General features: G+C 38.8%; 1 protein-coding gene across 3 annotated transcripts; it reads right to left on the bottom strand.

The window, feature by feature from the left end:
- Positions 1-1,063: 1,063 nt before the first annotated feature.
- LOC111247335 (uncharacterized) lies at positions 1,064-25,854 on the bottom strand. Of its 3 annotated transcripts, none has more exons than XM_022798128.2 (18): positions 25,696-25,854; positions 24,634-24,766; positions 24,265-24,366; positions 23,968-24,080; positions 23,105-23,324; positions 22,479-22,702; positions 19,618-19,718; positions 17,182-17,327; positions 10,206-10,763; positions 9,094-9,572; positions 8,344-8,582; positions 6,431-7,920; positions 6,136-6,288; positions 5,104-5,274; positions 3,335-4,754; positions 2,474-2,664; positions 1,984-2,145; positions 1,064-1,671 (listed from the first exon to the last, which is right to left on the bottom strand). In XM_022798128.2, exons 1-18 carry the CDS (start codon positions 25,717-25,719, stop codon positions 1,397-1,399), a joined length of 6,201 nt encoding a protein of 2,066 aa, XP_022653863.1. In that variant the 5' UTR covers positions 25,720-25,854; the 3' UTR covers positions 1,064-1,396. The 3 variants fall into 3 exon arrangements, with proteins under 3 accessions (XP_022653863.1, XP_022653865.1, XP_022653864.1); XM_022798130.2 differs by having other exon boundaries at positions 10,356-10,763; XM_022798129.2 differs by having other exon boundaries at positions 19,618-19,715.
- Between the last annotated feature and the right edge of the window lie 1,511 nt (positions 25,855-27,365).

Raw genomic sequence — 27,365 nt, 5'->3', positions numbered from 1 at the left:
GTACGCAGGTATGATGGTTCTGAACACAGTGTTCTACATAGGCTTACCGAACCCTAACCCCAATAGCATGTAACATGCTCACCTTATAAAATACAATTTACTTTGGTTTTTTTTTACAAAAACTATAGGTCAGCGATGAACTTTGCACAGAACACAATAAAGAAACTTAGCTAGCTTAAACCCTTTCATATCGTCAGATTTGTTGGAACGAAACCCAGTACCGCAAATTGAACCAAGCTTTTGACGCCATGTGCGTATCAAAAACAGCGAGAAGATTCAGTATTTACCTTTTAAAACTAACTAAAAAAGAGGCTGTTTTTTTTAAATTAGTTTATTTAGTTAATGTGTATTCCTTTCCCCTAAATCATGTACATGGAACGATATGGTGCAGATGTTGTTACCAGCAGTGAAGTTGTGCGAAACTGACCCAGAAATAGCTTATATACAGTATTTGTATAACTTTTAAATCTGACGTATTGCGTAAAACAAAAATGTAAGAGTGAATATTGGTTTACCTGATAGCATACACTTCCTCCGGGTTTGCCAGAATCTGGCTTCGCATGTACTTTGTAAAGAAACTTTGTAGCGTCTTCTACAGCGGATAAGTTCTTACGTGTTCCTCAGTGTTCGCACATTATATTGTAACTTATCTTTTTTATGCACACGTGACGTACACCTTTTGTAGAATATACGTACTTGTGCCTTGTATAAAAGTATGTAGAAACTTCGCATGTCTGTATGTGTTCTCGCATTAAAGAGTGTCACAGTTCTTCTCACAGACCTATTTCGAGCACTGGATTCCATTATGTATTACATCGAAGACTATTGAATATACACGTACTGTACTGTAGAATATTTCAGTAAATCAACTGTTCAGGTTAAGCTAGTCGACATATGTTTCAGCATTTTTTGAAAAAACGAAAAGAAACATTATGAGCTGAGGCTACCATTGCTGCTTATAATAACCTTTTACATTACAAATGGGTACGCAAAGGCGAACACTATGCGCACAACAACTGATATTGTAAATCTTTTACTATAGAGTAAACATTACAGGTGCGCATAAGAAAATGATGTTGTTTTTATTAAAAATCCTATCCAACGTGAGCATAGTTCAACCGTTCAAAAACCCCGTCTCCGTCGCGATAATTTGACATATTCTTTTTTAAGTATGCAATAACGTCATAAATACACGGTTAGCTATCCGGACAAAAGGTTCATATTCAACACATTTATATCAATGTTTATTTCCATACGGAGAATATGTTTTCGATTCGACGAGCGCACGTTTGGAAGGCATGTGTAGTTTTTTCGTAAATTTGGAATATTCATACACTTAATCCACTTTAGTCAGGCAAATAGACAACATTATCGTTTTCTATCCATTGTTAACAAGTTAACCGCGATACTGGGTAAACGCAGGACCTTGAGGGCTCGACGTCGGTTGTTGTTGCTGTTGTGGGGAGGCGGGGCCTCCGAATGCATTAAGTCCACCTGCTGCAACGCCACCGAATGTCTGACCCTGGGCTAAAGCGCCAAAGGATGGGGCATTGGAAGCTGCGCTACCGAAGCAACTAGCGGTCGATGCAGTTGTACTGAAACTCGAAGCTGACCCGAACGTAGGACCGGACCCGAATAGTGGAGCACAGCCAAAGCCCCCTGGAGATCCACCTGGAAACGAGGAGTTCGTTTAGAATTACAACACTGTAATGTTATCACGGGTACCACGCTGCTATGAGACCCTTATTTAATACCACACATGTGAGTAGTTGTTTATTTTTAGTTTTTCATGCGCGTTATTTTAATCGTTCACGTTACTTTCATAGACTAGCGTAAACTCTCAACTCAAGAATCCTGTTGTTGGATAATACGCCAAAAAGACTAAAGTCGACGAGCAGGAAATCTCAGGAATTCGTAAACCATCGTTAGACTAACGGACTCGACTGTTCGTCCTACTCTACTATATACTACAATAGGACCTACCAAAAGTAGGTGCTCCACCGAAGGTGATTTGTTGAGCCTGAGTGGGTGACTGTGAAGAAAAGGCGGTGAATCCTGGGGTGCTCTGCGAAGCCCCTGCTGTAGTTTGTGAGGAACTGAATCCACCTCGAGCTGGCCCACCAAACGACGTAGCTCCTCCCGATCCTACATATAAAACGATCAAGTATATTTAATCGATTTATGGAACGATGTATCCTAAGTGGAGCCCTACTAAAAAAATTATTTGTTATTATTAATTAATGTTGATTAATGTTCGATATCTGTGAGAAATTTGTTTTTGCTTTGTTGAAATTTGTTTTGTTGAAAAATGCCAATGGAAAACCAGCAAAATACCTGCATTTTCACCTTTCATATTGGTAATTCAAATCGCAAAGGCTAAATCTAATTCAGGTATGCCGCATATTACCATGTACGTTTAACGTTAAGTCAGTAACCAACTTAGCTGCCAATGGTCACATGGAGAAGTCCATACCGAAAAGGCTGTTTGTCTGTTGAGCGTTTTGTCCAAAGGTTCCGCCTCCAAAAACGTTTTTGCTCGGGCTAGCTGCGCCCTGTTGGCCAAGTCCACTCATGAAACTGCTACAGCCTCCGGAGGCACTCCCACCAAACAATGATGTAGACTCCGAAGGAGTACCGAACACACTCTTTTGCCCAAAAAGAGATCTAAAACAAAAAAAAAGTAGTTTCCTTTACCAATAACAGACTCATTCTTTTCTAAAGGCAATAAGCGGTCGAAGGTTTACAATTGTTTGTTTCCTAATATTTTTCCTTTGTTGACTGAGCTGTTAGGTTGCGTTGGAAAGCTCTAGCTGTAGCAGGCATCGTATTGTATAGATCGCGATTTTATAGTTCACTTCAGGCTCAAAAGGTGGGTACATTATGTAACAAAAGCAGTACTTCAGACACTTAACTTCACCATTTTTCAAGAACTAAAAAGCTGCAAAAACAAATCAGGACAACTCCTCCGCGTGCGATGAGGACTCTGTATAGTCAAGATATATGAGCATGTCTAACAAACATTTTTTTTATAGAGGCCCCAAGCAATCGTCGACGAACTCGACAAGTGAAAGGGATTGAGGCTTTAACAGTCCGAGATGTCATTTCTGTGAACAAACCACCTATGGGCAAGTACGCTCACCTATAGCGTCCCACGCCACATAACTTCCGGATAAAAATTGTCTAAGATGATGTTTTTTGGTTGCAAGGCATGCCCATTTACAAAGCACGCACTCAAGCTCAAATAGAACAAGAGTGATTTTCCGAAAATATAAAGTACTACACGCGAATCCGCACATGCAGAATTATTTCTACAGTAAACAATTTCGCGACATACCCTGCCGATTGTCCGAACGGCTTCCCAAACAATCCTCTACCAGAGGACTGCTGAGTGGGCTGTTGTCCAAACGTGTTCTGTGTTCCAAACGGAGAACCCGTAGCGGTCTGCTGATTACTTGTCTGTGGAGATCCAAATACTCCCCCTGTATTGGCTTGTCCAAAGGCCGGAGCAGTGGGCTGAGATCCAAATAAAGGAACGGGTGCAGCCTGTTGTGTTCCAAATGCTAATGTGGTTGCTTGTTGATTCTGGTTTGTAACAGGCGCACCGAAGATCGATGTGGTAGGTCCAAATGTAGGCCCACTAGCTTGAGTCCCAAAATTAGGCGCTGAAGCAGTACCGAAAGGAGGCGCAGACGTACCCGCGGTGGTAGCTGCTGCGACAACCCCAAATGCAGGCGTTGAAGTAACCGGGGAGGCTCCGAAGGTGTTCGTTGTGCCTGCACCCACACCAGCAGCAAATATTGGTGCCACAGTCGCAGAAGAGCTTACTGATGTTGGTGTCAGTGAAGTCACCCCAAAAGTGTTTCCACCATTCGCATTAGTTGTTGTCATTGCGGACCCCCCAAAAGTGTGTACTGGCGACATTTCAGTGGAAGGAGCAAACAACGCTGAACCTGTAGCCGACGACGGTACCCCAACCGTGGCAGGTGTAGCAAACATTGATGACCCCCCAAGAGCAGGCGTAGTTGTAGGTGTTACTTCTGTGGTTGATCCGACTGGTGTAATCGTCGCAGCTGTTGTTGACGTTGCTGCTGCTGCTGCCGCTGCTGCTGCTGTTGTTGTTGTTGTTGTTGTTGTTGTTGTTGTTGTTGTGGATGTTGATGTAACAGTTGTTGCTGAGCTGGTCTCTATCGAGGTAGAGGAACTCTCTGCCGTCGATATTTGGCTGCGACCTGATGAGGTAGCTGCTTCTTTAGCGGCTGTTGATTCGGCTGATAGCGGTGTCACACATATGACTGGTGAAGTGGCTGGGACTGAGGATGATGCCACGACGGTCTCTGCCGCACTGACGGCTGGTCCGAGTGACAATGTGATTGGAGGTGGGGTAGTTGTTGCAGTGGAACTAGTTGTTGAAACAGTTGTGGTTGTGACAGTAATAGCCGGAGGAGAAGAGGCATCACTCGATGCCACTGTACTAAGAGCTACCGTTGACGGTTTAGTCGTAGCTGGTGAAGGTGTGGAGGAAGTTAAAGTGGGAGGAATGGCTGTAGTACTACTGTTTGAGGAACTGAAAAAATTGAAAGTTGAGGTTGTGCCTGTAGAGGCGCCTCCAAAGAAAGACGCACCGCCGGAAGTTGCACCGAACGTTGATCCGCCAGTGATGCCGAAGACTCCACCCGACGTAGTTTTACCGAACAAACCGTTCGTTTGGGGTGATGCGCTCAACTTAGCGGCATTATCACCAGATTTGTTGGCGGCTGCAAAATTGTAAGATCAAGTGATTAATTTAATTCGGAACTTTATATGCTTAAAGGTAACTCACATAAACTGTTTCCTGTACGAGCAGTATTTTGCAAAACTGATAGACTTTAACTATCAGAGTTCGCACAGAATGCCATGTACCATTAAGTCGTAGAACTGCTCGTACAATTAATGGGTATGTACTTACGACGAAAAATTAACGCAAGTTCACTAGGATGGTGAATTTCAATTCAAAGACTTATTTTTTTTTTCTCTAAAGACTCATAACCAACTAATAATTCAAAATATACTTTAAAAGAGATATTTCGAGTGGTCCATTGAGCGTAAGAAAAGAGAGCAACATACATTGTAGGGGGCTTGAGAACGAAAAAGTAGATCCGGTAGCGAAAATAGAGTTCCCTCCACTGGACGAAGTAAGAACAGTATTATTCTGAGAAGGACTTTTTAAGGCGTCAGGAACTTTAGATGTCTCGGTTCGAGACTTTTCCTGTTCACCAACAACTTTTGAAGCAGCGACTGAAAAACCGGCCAATACAAATGTCGTATATTATATACAAAATACTAACGTACATGTACAACCTTTCCGTATTACGTCCACTACATTCCTGCTTTCCCGCAAATCATCCCAGCTTGCCCCATATCCATCTTTAAACTTGGTTTTTTCAACACACCAGCCTCACACGCAAATACGTCAGTATAGCAATGCAGAACGATAGATAGTATGACCACTTCTTGATCTTTCAAAGGACTACTACTTCACATTAAACACTGGTCCTGTAACGTGTATTAATATTGTAATACGGTAGTTGCTGTTTGCAGATAGCTGCTATAAAAGTAGCTTAAGAGCCACGCCGCAACAAGAACTTTACGTGCATGTAACTTGCGCATAGGTTATGTCGAAATATGGTCCTTACAATGATGATTAACGCCTCGGCATATTCTCGGTGAACGATTAGGCTCGCTACAAATTCAGCATGTCAAATAAGTATCACTCGTGTTTTATCATATGTAAATTTAATTGACAAAGATAAATGTAAATGGTAAACGAATGTATATTAAAAAAAAAGGTAGAGCCAAATGTGTTCTACTGACTGGCGAGACAAAAACAGAGACGCGCAGCACAACCATCAGAGGTTGTGGCTATACAGAGTTTAAATCTATTATTCTATAGAGAAACGTAGAGGTTAAGGTGCGACTACAGTATTTGCGACCACTGACTAGATACGACGAACATCGACCTCACATCGGAAGCCACTAGATATTATTCTTCCTTCCCAACGCACTGTTTTGTAGTAATGTAACTGTTCACTAAGTTCATTAAATAATTTCATAACTACTGTGCCCCTGGTGCGTTCATAGCATCAAACAAGTACTTACCAGAAGAAATATTTCCAAAGGAAGATGTACTTTCCGCAGAAAAAAGCGCATTTCCTTTAGCTGAACTGCTAGCCGCTGGTAGAGTACCCTGGGTTTTGGAAGGTGCCAAAAATGTAAAGGATTCAACACGCGATTCGAGCTTTGACCCGTTACCTGTAATTAGGCGTTCCGATAACAATATACATTGAGAAAAGGCACAGTACAACGCTCACAACAATATAACTATCTGTACGCATCTAAAAAAAAACATCCTTTTATAACTACTACGCGCGATGAAAATTAAAATGGCTCGTACCTGTATTTTCCTTATTGTGTTCTGCCGAAATTTCGGGGCTTGGAGCCGCATCTCCAGTTGCTGGCGTTCCAAAGCTAAATGGAGATGAGACTGCACTGAAACCTTTGCCAAGCGAACTGGTAGAGCTTTTTGTGCCTGCTACAAAAGTAAAGGTCTTAGGCAATTCATTCGACTTTTCTCCTGATGTGCCACACGTTGGCTTTTCTTCAACCTGACCCGGTAGTGACGCATCCAGCTTATTTGAAAATGGAATTTTAGATTCTTGGGGCTTCGCCCCAACCTTATTTGCTTCGTATGAATCCTGTGTACAAGTAGCAGTAAAGTGGAAGGGGATTTTGTCTTGCGTTTTGAAGGAAAATAAGCTTCCAGTTGGGTTAGGTATTGACTCTAAAGTTCCAACAGGACCTTTGCTTTGTTCTCCGATGGAACTGACGTTAGGTAAGGTAACCCTGAATTCACTAGAACCAGGTTTATCTTCTGTTTTTGAAGCATGGGCACCCTTTGTATATCCAAACTGTAGACTTGTTTTTGCAGTACCTCCTGTAGAGTTTAGAGTAGTATTAAAGTCTAACGGGGGCCTTACCGAAGAAGGTGTTCCGAGATTAAATGGCCCTGATCCGATACTCTTGTCTTCGGGCTTCGAAGAAGTGGGAAGAGACGAGAATGTTACAGTTTTGTTGGGGTTGCCTTGTGATTTGACTCCAAGAATTCCTTTGCCAGATTGCCGCCCACTTTTGTTTTCAATAGCAAACGGCTTACACGGAGAGAGAGTAGCAAGCGTCTGTTCCATGCCTACTTTAGTGATCATGGATGAAGGTTCTGGAGGACTGACAGGCTCCGTCTTTGGCGCGTATTTTTGACCGATACCCTTTAAGTAGGTGTTTTGGTTGTCAGCAGACGTGTCGGTTACACAGCTAAGTGTCGGCCGCAGGGGCGTCGATTGTATAGCTGGCGTTTGAACTCTTAGGCCCAGTAAACCACCTAAAGATTCTCGGGCTGTATTGCTCTCCATCAAGACCGGCTGCACTCTATCGGCAGTCGACTTCTGTTCAATAGGCTCGGTCAGAATTGGACTTCCGGGTGCCGTCAGACGCTGTTTGTCAATTCGCGATTGCTCGAGGATCATATTGAGACGAGACATTATCATAGACTCGGACGCATGACTTAAACGGGTTGGTGTTACCACCGTTGGCGGGCGTTGTGCCAAGTATTCTCGCAGCGACGCGAGTTTTAGAGCAGAGATCTCCGGACTTTGAGTTCGATCGTTGGATCGGCTTGTTGTCGACTCTTCGGGTGAACTGATGTTGGTTTTGAGAAGGGAGTTCGCAAGTAAGCTCAGATCTACATCTCGGCGACCTCGCAGACTGCGTATTCGTTTTACGGAATCGACCTTAGCCCGAATGGTTTCAAGGTCTGTTTTAAGCACCTCGACGGTTTTATCGCACGCTAAAATGGTACGTAACAACGCTTCTATCGTCGGTAAACGACGCCTTAAGAGAGAGAAAACACGTAAACAAATAATAGAATAGTGAATATTTGGTTGCAGCAAACTTTTCAGACTTTCCTAGCTTTTATCCTTTAAAGCATATCTCATTCTGTAAGCATTTTATTATAAGCGTCTGAAACAAGATTGTTAAAAACGATTTGGTTGCGATCAGTTAAGGACTCAGGTGACGACAGATACTGCGCATAGTTTTTGCTTAAAATAATTACTTTATTTAAATTCAGTTGGCTCCTTACATCAAAAGCACACGTATTTCATTTAATTGAACCAAACCAACGCGTTGAACTGCTAAAGTAAGATAGCTGAGACGAATAAATATTGATTGTAGCTAGTGTATGTGATACTATAATTTTAGGAGGTATATATATACATACGTTAAGCTTTTATAGGCTAGGTGTGGTAAACCTACTTGTTATTTTTTTCGTTTTCAAACTTTTCGACCGCCTCGTCAAGCCAACGATTAGCAACCACAAGTTGACGCTCAAGGTACTGTGCCAGACCTTTGGCCTGTTTTAAGGTCGCTTCTGTAACAGGATCCATTCGGCTCAACCGAGTTTCTTTGGCCGACACCAGACGTTGGGCGTGAAGTCCACACGCCAAAGCATCGAGATACACTGATTCAGTCTCTTGAATCGCTGAGGACATTAACTAGAAAACATCACCACAATCATCGGTAGATAGCGGTTTTTCAAATATTCACGAATCTATAGCACCTTTCCGCTATGCTGTGTGCGACTTTGCCTTACAACCGAGAACCTTTAATATCAACCTCTACGCAATATTCGTTCTGTGCTACTCCGTCGTACTAACCCGATAATTTCACCGATCAGTACTTGTACTTAATGGAGTATTCGACATACACCTGGTTTGGAAGATGTCTCCCACTGAATAATTAAATCAGCTAAATCGAAGGAGTAACATCCGAATTGTATGTATATATATATCATATTATCAAACATGATCACATGAATACTAACTCGTTAAATCAATATACTACTGTGAATATCTAAAATCAGTGCAAGGTACATTTTCAATACAATTTGTTCTTGACAAGTGTGCAAGTCAAAAATGATTTCATCGAAAGTCTTACTTAATCAATATACACAGTAGCGTAGCTACCCTCTATGCTTACATATATTAGTGTAAAAGAGTCACTTACCTTCACATTACTGCAAACGTCTAAAGTTTTCTGAGTAAGTTGTTTCGTTTGTTTACGAATCGCAGACACTTCTCCGTCATCACCAATAGGAGTTTCAATTACGCGTTCTGATTCGACACGCAACGTGGCTAATTCCTTCGTAAAAGTGTCGAGTTCCATGAGGAACGCATTCGAGAGCGCCTCTTGGCTAAGGAATTCATCCCCTTTGCCAGACATCTCTCCTGGTCCCCTCGGAACGACCGAACCCGCCTGACCACAGTCCGGATTCTTTCCCGCTGTTGTTGTCGAACTGCGAGATAGAACAGTCGCTGGTTTGCTGGAAGTAGTCTCAGGCAAACTCGTGGACACCACCTCGATCTTAGGAGTCGATTGCGCTAAAGGTGGAAGACCAATAGTTTTACTCGGGGTCACTCCAAGTGTATTAAAATTGAAGTTTGTGGTTCCGAAAGCTGGCGTGACTTGAGATGTGTCAGGCTTACCTGTCAGGGCCGGGAAAAGTAACAGCGTTATAATAAGCATATATTTAGAGAAGGCGCAGTAGTGCTTCGAAACTGATCTGTGAAAGGTGCAGACATTCTTTAACATAGTTGAAAAATTTGCTTGGTGGATTATTCAACATAACAAAAAATGAAAGTCCTCGTCGTTGCACTCATGCACGACAGTGCCACTAGGTATAAGTGAGCGAACGCATCAGATTTCTACCGATGTTATCCGAGTGATGCAACTCCCTTCAATTATCTTTAGAACGATGTTGCATTTTTTTTTTCAGGAGAGATAGATTTTGTACTTTATACATATATTATACATTTACTTATAAGATCATAATATAAGAGTAACTTTTCGCATATAGCCAGCCTATAATAATGTTTACTGTATGAAAGAGAAATCCTCAACAAACTATCCGAAGTGTAAATACGCTTAAAGAGAAAGGTACTGATTTAGATAAATTTTCGAAATTCGCGATGTTAACAACCCAACGTTCGTGCAAACACACATTCACACAGATATGCTTACAGCAACCGTAGCTAATTAACGAACAGGTTACTTTGAACAACGGACAAATCATTTCGACAACAATCACGGCCGACAGAGAGAGTCGTCATATCACTCACTACAATTAGCTGCAGAACTTGCTTGTTGGCCTTCGTTTAAATCAACCTGATTGTCGCTGAATTCATCTGGACGTCGTCGTAGTTCCGGCTGGGGTTTGTGCAGCGTATTCATAGCATCAAATTGTTTGAGTAGGTTAACCTTCAACTTACTTGCAACAGCCGCAGTGTTTGCTGGTGCTCGCGGCGTTTCCGTTATTGACCCGAAAGCGGCCACCGCTGGTGCAGTGTCCTGCGCTTCCTTTACGAAAAAATTCGAATGTCTAGGAGCTGCTTGAGTGGCAATGGTTGGTCCGCTAACCTGAACATGTTCTACTTCAATCTGTTGCTGTTGAGCCTGAACGACCGTCTGAGCAGGACAAATCGGTTGTAACATCCTTCGCAGTCCGTCCGCTTTTAGGTCCTCCGGCGGATGAACGGCGGACGACCCTTTCAAGTTAACAAGATGGAAAGGAACTATAACACCCCTGGTATTTAGTATTACCAATAGCGGCGAAGGCGGCCTTGGGGGATGGTTCGTCTTTTCAATGACAAACGTGCTTGCGTTACAGATCTGCGCTCCTACAAATACAATGCGAAATCCAAAGCAAACATATAAAGTATGTATTTAAGGACTTCAAGAGGTTTATATTAAATATGTTGGCACAGTACGTATAATTTTCAAGCAGTAGAAAACATGATGATTAACATTTGTGCTGGAAACAGTGCAAAATGCAGATAATTACAGAAGTTCTTTCTGATTGATCGAATTAGTTATAACAGACCTTTCAGTCATTTTATGCATGCTCAATGAATGTGTCGCATTGATAGGTCAATAGGGCGTCATTTAATTTGTCATAAATTGTCGAAGAAAAACGCCGTTGACACCTCATATAAATGCATAATAAAACTCGAAAAAATTTATGGCTTAGCAGAAACGTATTGTGATTACTATTTTACTATAACCTCGTCTATCATTTCTGCCGCAATCTGATCACCAGTATTTATTACAGATATCTGCCAGTGCGTCTAAAGGCTTCGTTTGCGCTTTGCTTGGGGGTTGGCCTTCAGTAGTGTCGTTATCATCACTTCAAAGATGGCGAAGTTATCAGAGGCATTACCGAAAGTAGGAGCAGTCAAAGCGTCGAGTTACTCAGAAATGCAGCCATTGCAAAGCGTGATAGCACAAACGCTATTCTAAAATAACCCCTAAACGTCTCATTCGTCAACTGACTGAAATAAGATGGCCTAAATTTCAAGCATTAAATGTCCATCTACGGCGGAATAACAGACAGACGTGGTGACTAAAAGATCAGTCGCGTGGATTTCAACGAATAACTAAAGTGAGGATATTTTGTATGCTATCAATATAGTACATTTTTACATATTTCACCCTAATGGTGCAGTAAAAACGTCTCTAAAACTACTAATTCGTTCGTGTATTCTTAACTCCTCTTATGGCAGTGTTAAGGTCCCACACCAAACAAACAGAGCTTCTTTGGCCACCTGAATTGGAAGATAATATGACCACATCGCCATATCCTATTTAGAACGTGTACAAAAATTGGATGCGGGTTTTTTTCTTTACGAAAAATCACCAATTATAAACCTGTACGACAGAATTTCATTGCAGGAAGTCATTTTTAGCGTCGGATATTCAGAGGAATGGAACAGTTCTTTGTACTCTTTCAGATGGCTCTGCCAACAACCTCGACTACTAAATTCGCTGCAAAACAATGAACCTAATCTAAAAGGTGACATGACAAATCTTCAATGGTTTAAATGAAGATTTTAACTATGCACTTGTGTATTATGTCATTTATCGCCGCATCACTTGTTGCTGTTACTAACTGCGACGCCTGCTGCAACAGGCTCTGAAATGGTTTAAGTGATCTGTGATTGTCAAGCAGTAGCAGTAACGAATCTGAAAAGCCAATGCGGTGTTCGCTGTCGACAAAAAGTTCGAGTACAAATTCAAACGAGTATAGTTCAACAAAGAAGGCACTTGTTGAGCAACGAACGAAAATATCTATTTCTTCAATGCTGATAGAGTGCAGATAGATTTACCATGTGTAAATATACTACTCATTTGGTACAACACCATTATCGGCCCATTGATTTCTAATTCTGTTGCTCTAGTTGCTGTTATCTCCCTAAATATTGTACAGCAGTTGGCTCCTACTGTTCAAATTCCTCAGTCAGAAGCTAGTGAGAGTAAATATAACTGAATACTTCGCTTTTTACGTCCAAAACTGTCGTTAAACAAAGTAAATTTGGAAAAATAGGGTTGACTGTCTGTCCACGCCAAAATGCATAATAGACCGGACGTAAATTTTGAACCATTTATTTAATAGATTTTCCTGATTCGGACCTGTCGGACATTTATACTTAATCTTAAATTGCTGTCATAATATACAGGGCGAGAGCCAGTCAATAGATTCTGAAAATACTGATGGCTTCGAAGAAAATAGTTCCAATAGTGACAGCCCGCAACCCGGTGATCTTCTCACGGTAAGCTATAGGTTGGTCAGATGTGAATACTCTTCGTATTATGTACATATTATAAAAGCGTATCTACCAGGTTAAGGAAGTCTATAGTTATTACTACCAATACTTCCACGTGGCATTAATTGCTTTCATAACTAGCACAAACATACCTCTTCAACACGTTTATTGTTCTCAACTTAATTCTAATACCGGCGTCATTTTTATGAGTATCCCACGTATTTCAATTAAACTATCATTATATGTATTATATGAAAGCAATCATGTCAAGCGGTCGAACCGGGAAATACGACTCAATAGAATATTAAAAGTCGATCAAAATAAATGACGCTGGCTCGAGTTCAAAATAAAATCTAAAAGCTTTCTAATGAAACAATATATAATCAACACCTTTAGATGACAACAGTTGTTTACAAATAAAACTCGCCTATTCAAACACTGATTGGACAGACTATTTTTTCATAAATGGCTGACATCATTCATAGAACCCGAATAACGGGCCTATGTGGAAACGTAAGGTTTTAAAGTGTGATCAAAGTATGTTTTCTTTAAAAAAAAAAAGTGTTTTATAGGATTTGTAGGTTTATTTATGAAAGATATAGGCTGATAGGAGGCGGGAGAGTACATAAAGTCCTCAGTGTATTTATTTTAAGCGTATATAGCTACTCATAGGTCGCAAATTTTGTGCGTCTCCAAAGCAACAGGGCTATGCATAGCTACGTATATTGGGCGCAGTAAACGTATGTGACCCTATTGAACCATATGAAGTACTCCTTTGCATGCCAGTCGCTTAGCCAATCAACTGACTCACATAAGGAAGCCCTACAGTGGGCAGCACTTATGACCTAATGTTGCTCAATTACTCGCTCTGGAATTTTCTTTGGAACTTGGTTTTCCGAAACACGGATGAATCAACGCGGTTCAGGCCGAAAATAAAGCCAAATCCAGCTTGGAAGCGCAAATAAATCCACTGAGGTCGTTAGAACATTTTATAGATGTGGCTCTGTATAAAGTTGCTGAAAGTCTTGCTACATGCTGGGCATGTCTTTCGCAATTAATGCCTATGTTCGCTAAAAAAATTTTTTATAATAAAAAGTAAATACACGGAATGTTTTCAATTTTCGAAAAAATGTCCGCTATTATAACAATACTAGAAACTGTGTAAAAATTTCAATAACTAGTAATGTTAGAGTCGCCTAATATGTAAGATCTAAACTGAAATTCGATTTTTTAATAGTTCTACATGTTCATATTTATATATCTTCCCACAAAACGATACAAATCGCATATTGAATATATGTACGTAAAACTAAGTTTTCGAGATATTAGAGCAAAACGAAGTTTTGATTAAATCTTGAAAATGCATATCTCAATAAAGTATTTAAAAGCTGGTTTTGGTAGCTTGGTACTGCTCGAAGTGTCAGCGGTCAATATTATGGGGCTCTAACGTAACAAGTATTTGTCTAAAATAGCAAGGCGATCGAATACGTTGATGTATATATATATGTTCGACGCGCGTTCAACCTGGGGAGAACTTTAGTGAGTTGTTTGTCGAAATGGGAATGCGTTTATCCGTTACTTTTAGTACTAAACTGGAGCCAGTTTCTTTTAAAGCACAATAATGAATAACTATAACATAATAGCGATAATAATGATAAAAAAGCAAACTCAATACTTCGTGAAAAACAATAATGCGTCGTTTTCTGAATTTGAGTGAAGGTCAGCTATTACTTTCTCTTTCCGCGCTGGACGACACCTTACCAAGGTTAAAAATTTATTTCCTAAAAAGGTGACCGTTTACATTATTGCCAGCTTTGTTATTATTCCTGAAAAAAAAATAGAGGAATGTTTTTATGATGCAAATGGGAATATTCCCAATAGGGTTTGGATTTAAAGGGCTCGAGATTTGTCAAAATGGCTCAAAGGGCTTCTGATGCAGCTTTGATCTTAAACCAGGGATAATGGTCGTTTTCGAAAGAAGACTGTTACTTGTTGAATCGGTCGTCTAGATAATATCCCACAATTAGCCTTTTTAAGATTTCTTGCACCTTTAAGCCTTTTTGGCCGTTGTGAGCTTCTGCATTTTTCAGACTTTTGGCATGCAATCAACGCAAAACTTAATTTCATTTAAACCTTCTTATGTAATATACCGGAGCGACGCTTGCCGACATCGATTAACGCACGGTTCTAACCGAAAAGTTATTTGCGGATTAAGGAAGAAATGTTGTAAAATTGACTATCTAGTAGTTTAGGCCCAGAATTGAAACTGTAATTATTATAAGATGGCGGTTACATTGAAAAATTATAACCATCAAAAATGACACCCCTAGCGCATGAAAAAAGTTCATTAATATATTTGTTTTTACTTAGAAACGGTATAAAAAATAAATCATAAGAAAAATTTTAATTTTAGATATGCTAACCTCGGTATACCTGATTGCCAAAGTATTGACCGTTTTTTAGCTAAATGGTAGTACAAGTCATGTCGGATCGGCGTTAATGTCCTTGAAAGCTGAGATCTGGCAGTTGTAGATCCTGATAATAAACAGCTAAAATCATTGGAATACTATCTAATGGAACTCAAGATGAAGCATCTTAAATATAAGTAAAACTTGTGCAAAAATTCACCACACTTTACAACTTTTACAAGATAAGGACATAGATGCTGCCCAGATCCATAAACAAGTTTGTGCTGTTTGTAGTTAACATACGCTATTGAAAGGAATAGCCTAGAGAAAACCTGGTTCTGAAAATTTTGTAATTACTTGTAGTGCTCTTCGTAGTGGACCAGTTACGGAAACTGTTGACGAAGTTACTGTGAAAGTTGAGCAAGATCGACACGTGAGTAGTCATTATATTGCTAAAGAACTAAACATCCTCATTAAACAGCTTCAAATTGTTTGAAGAAAGTCGACTACAAAAAAGCTCGATACTTAGGTGCCACATAAATTGCGCAAAAGAATTTACTCGATCACATTTTCACCTGCGAGGCTCGATAGAAACGCAACGAAATCGAGCCGGAATTAATAAGAAGTCGTGCATTATGAGTTTCTGCCGCCTGGCAAAACGGCTAGCTTAGGCCTCTGACAAGATTATGACAAGTCATTGAAAAAATCACGGAGCTAGTGAGCAAAAAACTCGTCGTCTTTTACCGTCACAATGCCACACCACATATATATTTAGCTACCTGGCAACTAAATAAAACCGAAGGAATATATATGGGAAATTCAAGTGTACCCGCCACACAGCCTGGATCTTGCACCGCCAAGTTACTATCTGTAATTTAATTTTAATGGACGGCTGCGAAAACCTCTTGTCACAATTTTTCTCCCAGAAAGCACAGAATTCTACAGTAATGGAATTATAGCACTACCGAAAAAAAATAGCAGAAGATCACAGACTAAAGTGGTGCATGTTTTGGTTGAGCAATATAATTTCCGAAGAAAAACAATATTTACTTCAGTTTTGGCTTTAAACGGTTAATACACTATTTATATATATATAAGCGACTAGCGGCAGGTTGTTTACAGCGAAGCCCAAAACATGAGGATTTGATTTCGTTCTTAACGCAGAATATGATGCTTGTTCCTTAATATCTCGTTTTAGTTTCCCGAAAAAGCACGAAAATAGTCGTCTCAAGGTGCTTTCAAAATATAACGCACACGTTTGAATGCTTCGAAATTTAGCATGCGGCTAGCAGAAAGACAAGCGAATGTGGTGCGTACATAATCACCGACAAAAGTCTGGCTTCTTGTTGACACTTATTTGATTCAGTGGTGTATATATATACTAAACATCACTGTACATATGAAGAGTTACCGTCTCTATGTCGCATCCCATTTTAGGTCATCGAGAATGGTGATAGTAGTGATACTCTAGTACACAAGACTATTAGTAGCGATAAAGCAAAAACAGTCGCCGATATATTTGTGTATTAATTCTCAATATAAATTTTAATACATTAATGTGAGCAATAAAAATATGCGTTTATTTTTACATATTAGACACAAAGAGTGAATTATGTTGAGCACTTATCTAACTGACTGTTCGTCCAAGACCAGGAAAAATGTGACAAATCTACCACATTTAAGGCAGAAGCCTCGTTTTTACGGGGGCATCTCATATATTTAATGAGTTACCCATGAATTATTGACTAAATTTAATTCCAGCTATCAAGAACGTTATTTAGAAATAGCAAACTTAACATGATAGTGTGCGGTTTAAAGTAATGCCTGTTATATGAAATTGCAATGATCGATTTTGGAAATAGCCTCTCGATGCTTCTGAACGAATGCTCCAAAAAGTAGGTTAATTAGTACAAATCATTTATTGATTTTTGCCAGTCGTTTTTAATTTAGAACAATGGCAACATAGCGATGCCTGAGAATTACGTTTAGGTTGTGTTAAAACAAAAACAACATTTTTCTTTTGAAACTTATTAATAAAAAAGTACACATACATCTGACATAACAATACCGATAAGAACCACACTTACCGATGGGATAGGTGTCAGATCGATTGACGAATGGTAGACTCGCTCGCCCATTCTCTAAATCCAACGCGGTCCATTGAAGTCGATCTTCGCTGTGTTGAAAAACGGCTACCTCTGTTGAGTTTCGGCAGAGTACTACTACCAAATTCCTGTAATAGAGTTAGTCATATTATCTTGATTACATTAAAATTATTTTTTATGATTAATTAATTAAAAATTCTCTTGACTGCATTAAAATAGTCTATGGAATTCCTATACACTTTGACACACATGTGGCACAAAATTAGCTAGCAATAGTGTATAGCAAGAGGTATTTGCGAAAATTTGCGCTGACTACACTCGACAACTGAAGCGCATGTACAAAATGATCGCATGTGTAAATAAAAGATGATCAATCAGATCACCACAGTATGTTTGATATCATCGCAGATATCAATCATACCATTCTAGCGATAAATGTTACGAAATAGGTTACCGTTAGTACCGAAATACGTTAAAGCGTACACAAAGTGTAAAAAATACATAATCCATTATAAAATTCACCAGCTGTATACGAGTACGCATTATTAGTTACATCATCTACTAAACTATTTAAATGCATACTCATTTATATAAATTTAAATGAAAATACTGACTTTTATAATGAACTGTTATTCAATGTTCTTTTTCCCTTTTGCCCTTATAATTTTTATGTACTTCCCTATATCATTCGTAAGTGCTTTCTCCACCATTTATAAGCCTGTTACATTTTCTTTTTTTTTTTCTGATAAAAAGCGTGTGCATTTTCGATACCTATTCTATTTCTTTCTTTACCAATGTTAAGGCTGCCAAAAAAGCGCCGGGATATCTATACGGTGTACAGCGAGGAGTCGACACCTGAGAATACTTCTCAAGCGCAGTTTGCAAAATCTGATAATGATTTTTTGCAACTCAAAGATCTGGCCTGTTGCGGCCGACAGCCGATATCTGTGATCGATGAATAACTTTTAAGGACAATGTTAAAGGAAGATGGCCGGCACATGACTCGTGAATTAGTCGATAGGTTGCAGACATATAACTATCGACCAGAATCTTAGATCTGTGGAATTTGCTTGAAAGCTTAAAAGAAGCTTCGATATTTCGTGAACCGAATAAAGAGCATAAAAGAACAAGGCTTGCCAACGTCTTTCAACATCTCACCCTTATGGAATTGTTATGGATGACAAGAAATGGTGTTCCCACGTAGACATCAGGTAGTGAATGGAATGCGCAGCTTCAGGAGATACCCCTAGGTCAATATAAATCAAGGTAATATAATCAAGGGAAATCCCAATCCGAAAAAGATCGTAATTTGTTACTGGGCAGGATCGGAACGGTCTTATGCGGTAGTGAAGGTTTAAGAATAACAAGACAGTCAACGAATTTTGTATATATAGTATTGTACCGAGTGCACGAGACTACCCAGCGTGAAAGAGCCAACGGACAAGACACAGTCACCTTTTTCCGTAACAAAACCCAGCGACAAGTGTTAAAAGTCGTCGAACTAGCCCTACAAAAGCTTATGTGAGGGGTTCTTTTGCACCCATCATACTCTCAAGACCATATTTTCCAGTTATTGGCAAATCAAATTAACAGCTATACATTTGACAGTCGAATTATTCTCAAACGCGAGAATAGAAATATTGGTTAAGAAATGAAAGAAGATTGTTGAGAATGACCAGAAGTGCATATTAGATTAATTTGCTGCTGCAAAACGTGGCGTCTTTTAGGAAGTAGATAAACGGTCCTATTTATATTACAATTTTGTGATAAAAAAGATTCGCCCGATCAATTGCGATTTAGAAGGGATCTATACTGTCCATGGTCTACTTGTCGCCCTTCACAAAGACGTTTAATGTACAGTTATTCTAAACAGAAAATTCGGAACAACTTCAGATATTTTTGCCAACGTTAACAATATGTTCAACTTCGCCGCAGAATTCATTACGCTAGCGGAAACTGAGATAGACTAGATTAAAGAGTTAGCGACATTCTGAGTTGTATTTGACTCTTCAAAGAAATAATATAGTAAAAAAAATAAAACCATTGAGTAAATAAGAAATGTATAGCAAAAAAAAAGTTATTTACCTTGCAAAGCTAAAACCTTTTAGCATTAGTGTCCCATAGAGGAAGAATGCCTACACAACTTATCAAAAAATATAAAAGAAAACGTAATAGAACTTAAATACAGGACCATATATGTGGCTTAGACAGCTAACAAAATAGCGACCTCAGGCTGACGAAACGTGAGGTCGCTATTTTGTAGCCAGACACATACTACGCGAAGGCATGACTAAATTAAAAGAAACGCATGTTATATATATATACAAAGACAAATATTTTTGTTATATTTAACAATAATCTGGTCTATCATAATAGCTATTATTGTCTGTAATTAAGGTTGTCCGAATCTGTACGTACCAGGATGGGACAGGGCAGAAATATACGCGACTGAATTGTTCTGCGTCAAGGTTTTGAAGGCAGGCATCAACGAACTCGACGTAAGATGTGGGTCGATTCTTCTTCAATTCACATAAAATGCGCGAGTTATCAGATAAACTAGCACAAGTATATTTATTTTGCTAATGAAATAGGCTAAATTGTGGAAATCATCGAAACGTAGAAACTACATTCACAGCACTTTTTTCACAACAGGACCTTTTTAGTTAAATATACTAAAAATAATTTTCGGTATTTAAATAAATTATATAGTATTTGTATTTTATATGCATTGAGTTAATATCGTAAAAAACAATTAATACATAAGACCGCAGCAAAGAGATCTAGTGACGAAACCATTAGAACTGATATTGGGAACCCGCGTTTTTAGAACCTTTGGGAAAGCCCTAAAATGTCTTCGAGTATATTTTTAACCAAATAGAATATTTTATGCCGTTTAAACGTTCCAGCTTACTACCATGTAGTCCGATTTGACGGAAATCGTTTAATTGAAAATTTAACTGAAACTATTGTACGGTAAGCAATCATACCATATGCGTACTGCAGATCCTGTTTACGCATGATATCTACTAAATTTTAAGCGACTTATGGTTTAAGCATAACGACATACGCTACGGTACAACATATTCAAATTTTTCATTGCCTTATCAATATTAAAAAAGCGAAAACCTTAGGAAATTATATTATTAGAATATCTTCTGTTGGTATTTTTTGAATGCTAGAGATATATAGATGCAAATAAAGGTTGGGTTCAAAAATAAAACATTCCTTCGTATTAATGACTTGAATTACAGAATAGACACGGGTATTGGATACACCTATATTTTCGGGGAAATATATACATATAGTACAATCTGTTCGTCGCCGGGTTCACGATATATGGAAGCACCCCACAAATATGCATCTAAGAATCGCATCATCTGAATTACAGCATAATCACCTTGAAACGGAAGAGACTGACAACAGAGTAAAACTTTCTCAGCGTCTTACTGCGCATAAAGCCAAATACGTAACCTTAAATTACTTAATAAAGCAGATAACGAGGGCTAACTTTTCCTTAGGCAACTGAAGTTTTCAAAAGTGTCTAATTCATTAAGATGCAAAGCAGATGAGTGCAGCTCTTGCAGCAGAGCTATAAGTACGAAAAAGATGGATGCGCACTAGGCACAGTACAAGATATGTACGATGGCTTTTCAAAATGAATGGACAGTGAGATATGCTTGAGCATTAGTTGTGCCTTTTAAGGCATGGAAGGTTCCGTAATCACACGGACTAAAAGGGGAAATAAGCAAGTTGGAGCTGACAGTAGATATTCCTTTGCTCAATATAAAAAGTAATTGAAACATAGCAATGATTTCTAGCGTTGTTACCAAGTAACAAGACAATATGCTTTCGATTTGCGTGCCAGCCGTCCATGAACCTTTTGAGGAATCTTTGTTTAGCGAGTATTTCGTAGCAGCAGATGTCTGTGATGTCAATCACAAGCGCTACCATCAACTTACGTCCGAGCCTATTCCATTACCAAGAAACTCTTCAAGGCGACGCCAATTTCTTGCCTAGGCTCTATTCGGTTGGCAATAGATAAAACCATGCCTACTGCGAGCGTATGCTCTAAGCAAGTTTTTATTGATTAACATCCGTTAGTTTCCCGTGGAATACACTGCATGCATTTCCAACTGATTTGGAGTCAACGCATGGGGGACCCATTCTTTAGTCAGCTATCGCATTTTCTGTTTGGATTATAGTTCTGCAATACGTTACACGTGAAATATCAGCTTTAACCATAAAGTCCATAGACTCCAGGTTTTGCCTTTTGTCCTGCGATAAAATGTCCTGACATCTACACACTTTCCTACTAGTATTTAACACTCCAGTCGCTGTTCTTAAAACGTTACTATCACTGTACTCTTAAAGCGATCTTGCATAATGTTTTCACCAATCTTCGATAAATTTCTGCAGCGCTGTAACCTTCGAGGAACGAAGGACTTTACCACTAAGCACTGATTTTCGACGCTTGAAGCTGTTTTTCCTTCGAAACCAATTTCTGCTAAAGTAAACTCAACCTGTATTTACTCGCAAATTTTTAGAAGACTGAGGTATTTATCAACTGAATTTCCTCTAGTAGGCGCGCGTAGTTCAAAGCTTATTCAATTTTAAAGTTGGCCGGAATCGCCTGTAATGGCCTAATACATAAGCTTGTTCAAGAACTATTCATCGTTTTTCGAGCTAGATGGCTTTAAGGTCACAGATCTCAGATTTTAAAAGTTGCGTTAGTCGACGCTGGGGTCGTTTAAGAGCTGAGATCTGGCAACAGTAAATGTGCAGAGATTGTTGGCATGCCTTCATTCAAAATTAAAATATGAATAACTCGTTTTGATTGCAAAACAACGCAACTTTTTATGAGCCTAAGCGGCATTTGTGCCTCTAATAAAATTGTAGATGCAGCGAATTTTTCCAAACACTTTACTCATCTTCAAGGCGCTTTATCTTAAGTCTGAATAAAAGCATTGCAACAATTCAATAAAATCAGTTTTTAAATAATATCAACGCCAGTCTGACGCGACTTTTATTATCTGATATTTGCAGCTTTAAAGCCATCAAGTTGAAAAATCGATTTTTCGATAATTTTACACATAACTAGGAGTGTGTTCATATGTGTTTGTCTGATTTGATTTCTGCCGTATAGTGGACCTTAGAAATTCATTTCAGGGAAAACTGCACGTGATATGGAGCCCAGTTGGGTTAACTACTTTTCTGTCGATAAAAGCTTTATTCAAATGTCATCCTGGGAGTTAATTTATCCTAGAATTATCGAAACTAACCTGCAGTGTCGTTACGACGAGAAGGGAAGTAGAATCGTACCAATGAGAGACGAAAAACACTGTACTCGCGCTCCAGTAAATTGCTTTTGCTATATACGAACCGGGTCGATTAGGCAAAACTGGCGGTGGAATAGTTTTCACCTCAGTCAGCTGCGGCTTCAGCTGGACTAAACTACCATCTGCTTTGCCCACCACCAGTTGTTTGCCTTTGGGAGACCATGAACCTGCAGAAGGCATGCACCACACATTAGTGCAAAGAATTTCTACTATTATAAGAATACTATTTTTTCAATTAGTAGCATAATTTCTTCTAGCTAAAAAGACCAAGTACCGTGCCACCTGTTGAAGGCACGTGCAGCTCGTTCGTTAGAATTTAACACCAAATAAATAACGATAAAAGATTATAAACCTATGACTAACATCTGTGTACATAAAGTGAGATATAATACTAAGAAACAACAAATTATAATTAAAAAAACACTTGCTTTACTGCTTCATTGTAATACGAGTGTCTTTTTTTGAAAAAGGACTGGGCAGACAGCACGTTGCTCGTAAGGAGTACTTGCACCATTTGCAATTCGTTCTCCATGACAAAGTTTAGTTTACGTTAACATGATTACACTTACAGCATGTAGCTCCAATGGCAATCCTGCCGTGGATCTTGAGTTCCGGTGTGATCTGGGTGCCCAGTTCATAATTAGTGGTTACTCCGTCTGAAGTTACTACTGCAAACATTTCTACGGTAACCGGGTTGAATGAAAAATCCGTAAGTTGGACACCAGGGACGTTTGATAGTGGAAAAGAATGCACTGGTCCAATAGAGGCATTACCACCAAGCAGTGAGGCCTGAAAGTTGCGTGATGACCAATTTATTTTGAACGCTATTCACTTCTACGCAATAAAAGTGAAGATTAGTAGCAACTTTGGAAGCCCTAAACCATCAAGTGTCAAATTGCATGTTTTTTTGGAACTGAATCCAAAACCTTCCATCTCAATTTTTCACTTCATCAAGTTAGAATAAGATTAGGCCAAAATAGAGCATTCATAAACAATACGGCAGGTAACCAAATTACCGGCAGGAACGCAGTCGTTCAACACATTCTTAACTGGAATTTTCTTCAATTTAACCGGGTGTTAAAGCTGAAGTACATATCAGAGAGACAAAACCCAATTATTCATGGCGATAATTGTATCGCAAAGATAAATAAACTCACACTTTGTGCCATAAAGTGAGTGGAGAAGATCCATTGACAATTATTGGTAATAGGTAATAGAATATAAATGTTACGAAGAGTGTTGATATAACATCGCCTGTTTTTTATATTTTATATCAAGAGCGTTTTAAAGTTAATGATACCCATATCATTGTAGAAATTTTCCAAACTAACAATTACGGAATTTGCATGCCGATATGTCGCGTATAACATACGGAAAGCAGTTCCGGGCTGCCATTCCTCTTTCACAGGAAAATAGTCAATTGAATACAAACCTGAGGAGCGAAAACACGAACGTCAAAAAGATGGCAGAACAAAAGACCAGCCTTCTCTGAACACACAGCTAAAAGTAAATCATCCGAACTCAGAAACACTCCGCTTATGGCACCTGAAACGCGGAAAGTTACTAGCTTACTTTAGTTTCGAAGGACTAAATGCATAACAACTAAAAATGCTCGTTACTCACAGCCAAAACTAATCATACATAATTGTACTGCACAAGACAGGATAATCAGCTCTTGCAGCTTACTCGTAACGAATTCGAACGGAATTATGACTTTGGAAATACCCACCTCCAACTGGAATAGTAACGAATGCGTGATTCGTGACCTCTGGTAGCCGCGCCTCTGGATTGTCCTCTTTCTGGATGGCAGAGACCGTTGTGCATTTCAGTTCTAAATTGATAAGATATAAGCATATGAAAAACTAATACACAATGCGTGTCGATAAGGAAAGCTTTGTGCAGGTACATTGGAATGCACTATTCAATATTATTTCACTAAGTTTTTCAATAACTGTCAGCTAGCGTGTTTCACATATTTTAGAAACATCTCACCCTTGTTAACAAATTAATAATAAAAATCTATATATCAGATATATCAGTTAACTTAATAGTTAATACTCTTTTATATCAACTTCTAATTTCGTTGTTTCTAAGACACCTTTATTTGACGCCACAAACACGAGGCCGAATCTGTCAGACGTGGCGACAAGATTAGTCGCTAGCAAATCGAACGACGCCGCTTCTTCAGGAGAGCCAAGAGCCACGTTCCGGCTGGACGTGAAGAACACGTCCTAAAGTATAGTAGAACAAACAATATCCACATAAACATACACATTAGTAATCAGATAAATATATTTACACATGAATATATTTATCTGATTGTAATAATACACTGCTTCATTTGTAATGTAACACCCTTTGTTTTTGTTAATAAATGAATTTTCAAGTCAAATTCAAATCAACTAATAAAACAACTACTTTTATATGCTACACAATAAAGTATAGTATAAGTATGTAATTATCTATGACGACGAAGATCTATCGTGTTGGTCTGCGCTGGCATAAAGTCATGCAAGAATTTTAGCTGAATTTCACGCATGAAGTATGGCTTATTTGTGCGCTGTAAATAAAATTCAGTTCCATGATACGGTTGATTGATAAGGACGTAAAATTACCAATTTACATATGCCCTTCTATGGTTTGAGGGCGTAAAGTGATTAATAAATTATACGTTTGTATGAAAAAATGAAGGTTTGAAAAACTCGCCCGATAACTAGATAACAAACACCAAGCTTGTTTGCGGAAACAATATATGAAATTTTTCAAAATATACAAAAAAATTACGTAAACAAACCGCATTAGCGGGAGGAGTTCACTGGATACAAGCAACAGGACCTCATACATGCTCGTTGTTATATATAACAAGCAGGAACACCTGGGTTCTACAACGTCTCATCTTTAAATAATGATGTCGTCGTCGCAAGCAACATTACGAGCTGTACCATCATTAGTACAAATTAAATCATCAATTGTAATTAGTCTGATATTATATAAAGTGGGCGCCCTAAAATATAGGCCAAAAGGAAAATATATACATACAAAACTACCGTAATGTAGCACCCGTGAAAAGGTCAATATAAAACATGCAGTCAATCATATATTGCGAGCATGCGTTATGAATCATAGTCAAAGGTAAGCTTCTTTCTGATGATTATCTTACTGAAGTGGGCGTCATGGACGCCATTGAATACGTAATGTTATGGGCTTCGTTTTGACACGATCTTCTATCTGCACGTTCTGGGTTTGCCACTAATTAGAAACGACTCTGCCCGCTCTTCTAACACTTCGGGACATTCGAACGCGACACCCAAATAAAAACACCACTTGGCTGATCCATTTTGTCTGCTAAGCGCGCCAAATTCAATCTGAGCAGTCAGCAAAACAAGACTCTCTAAACATAACAAATCATCTAGCAAAGAAATACCACAGAATAATCTTGATACTGCTTAATAAATGCTTGCACGTTATAGGATCGATGCTAATGCGTAACAGAATGGTCACTAAAAGAAATCAAATGTTTCTTAATGTTATTGTAAAATAATTATTACTTCTCATCATTTTGACAATAGGTCTGACGTGTCTTCATTTGGAAACAAATGAGTTTCAGGCACTGGAATAGAACCATTACACAAAGGCTTACGAACAGTATAAGTTAAAATTTTAGACAACTATACTAACGTTCAACTTAATCGCACTCATGTTTTTCTTAACGACATTTTTAAACTTAATCGACCCTATTTATCGTGGCTATATATGCAAGTGCCATTACCCTCTGCAGCACTCATGGCTCGAGTTTTAGCAATAAATGCGTTTATTATGTATTTGCGATGACTAACCTTCTTCAACTTTTCAACAAATTTATTTAGTCTTCGCTAGAAAATGCTAGTTTTAGTGCTGAATACTTGCTCAGCAACTTTGAGATTCTCGTTATAGTTAAGTGCAATATTATGAATCGGTCAGTGATGGGAAAGGTTATAGTTCATACGTGTGGGGTCTGGAGAACAGAGTCAACTACAAAAAAATTTCCACTTGAGCCTTTGCATAACTACTTTAAAGATTTCTGCCATGCGTGGTCTGGTATTATCGACGAGGTGATTTTGCCTTTTCTACAGGCCCTTTTTTTTGGTCTGTCTTGTAACTCTCGAACATCTCCCGGTATAAGACTTTTTCAGTTTCATTAAAACCAAATGATATTTTTTTTTCAAGTGAAATGTGGCTTAATTCAAGGTTTAGTTACGTGTCCCGGAGTTACCTATAGTCGATACGAAGACATCAGTTTTTGTTACGCCTAATAACTCTGTGTAAGAAACCCATGGTTGTGGCCGCGCGTTGTTTGGTGAGGGAGAGGGATTTACAATAAAGCTCCCAATTTTTAATAAAATTGCATTTCAGATGTTTGACAACAATCTGGTATTTGCGGTTTATTGTCTAAATCAATTAATGAGTTGTTTATCATCGAAGGTCCTCATTGATCTGCCCAGAATGGGATACGTTTTCCAGGGTGTGAAATTATATCCTTGAACTTAACAGACTTCCTCAAGTAGTGCTCTCGTTTAAAGGCTTATACCAAAGTTGTTTTGGAAGCTTCTTTGAGCTCGATAAAATTAGAAGTGGTAATCAAAAATAAACTTTTTTTCACAACACAAATCTTAAGAAATTAAACTCGATGGCACAATCAAAGGCCCAACGGACTTATGAAGGACAAAAAGGAATCATTTGAAACACGGGATATAAGTAAATGGTCGAAAAATAAAAGGTAAAAAAACACTAAAAACGGTCTTTACTGATGTTACTACCTAATGTAACGTGTAGTGTGATAAGCGAATTATA

This window comes from Varroa destructor, unplaced genomic scaffold (genome assembly GCF_002443255.2).
Source record: "Varroa destructor unplaced genomic scaffold, Vdes_3.0 BEIS01000003.1, whole genome shotgun sequence".
NCBI classification, from domain to species: Eukaryota; Metazoa; Arthropoda; class Arachnida; order Mesostigmata; family Varroidae; genus Varroa; species Varroa destructor.
Note: the sequence above shows the minus strand (reverse complement) of the source record. Positions and strands in the feature narration are given on the sequence as shown.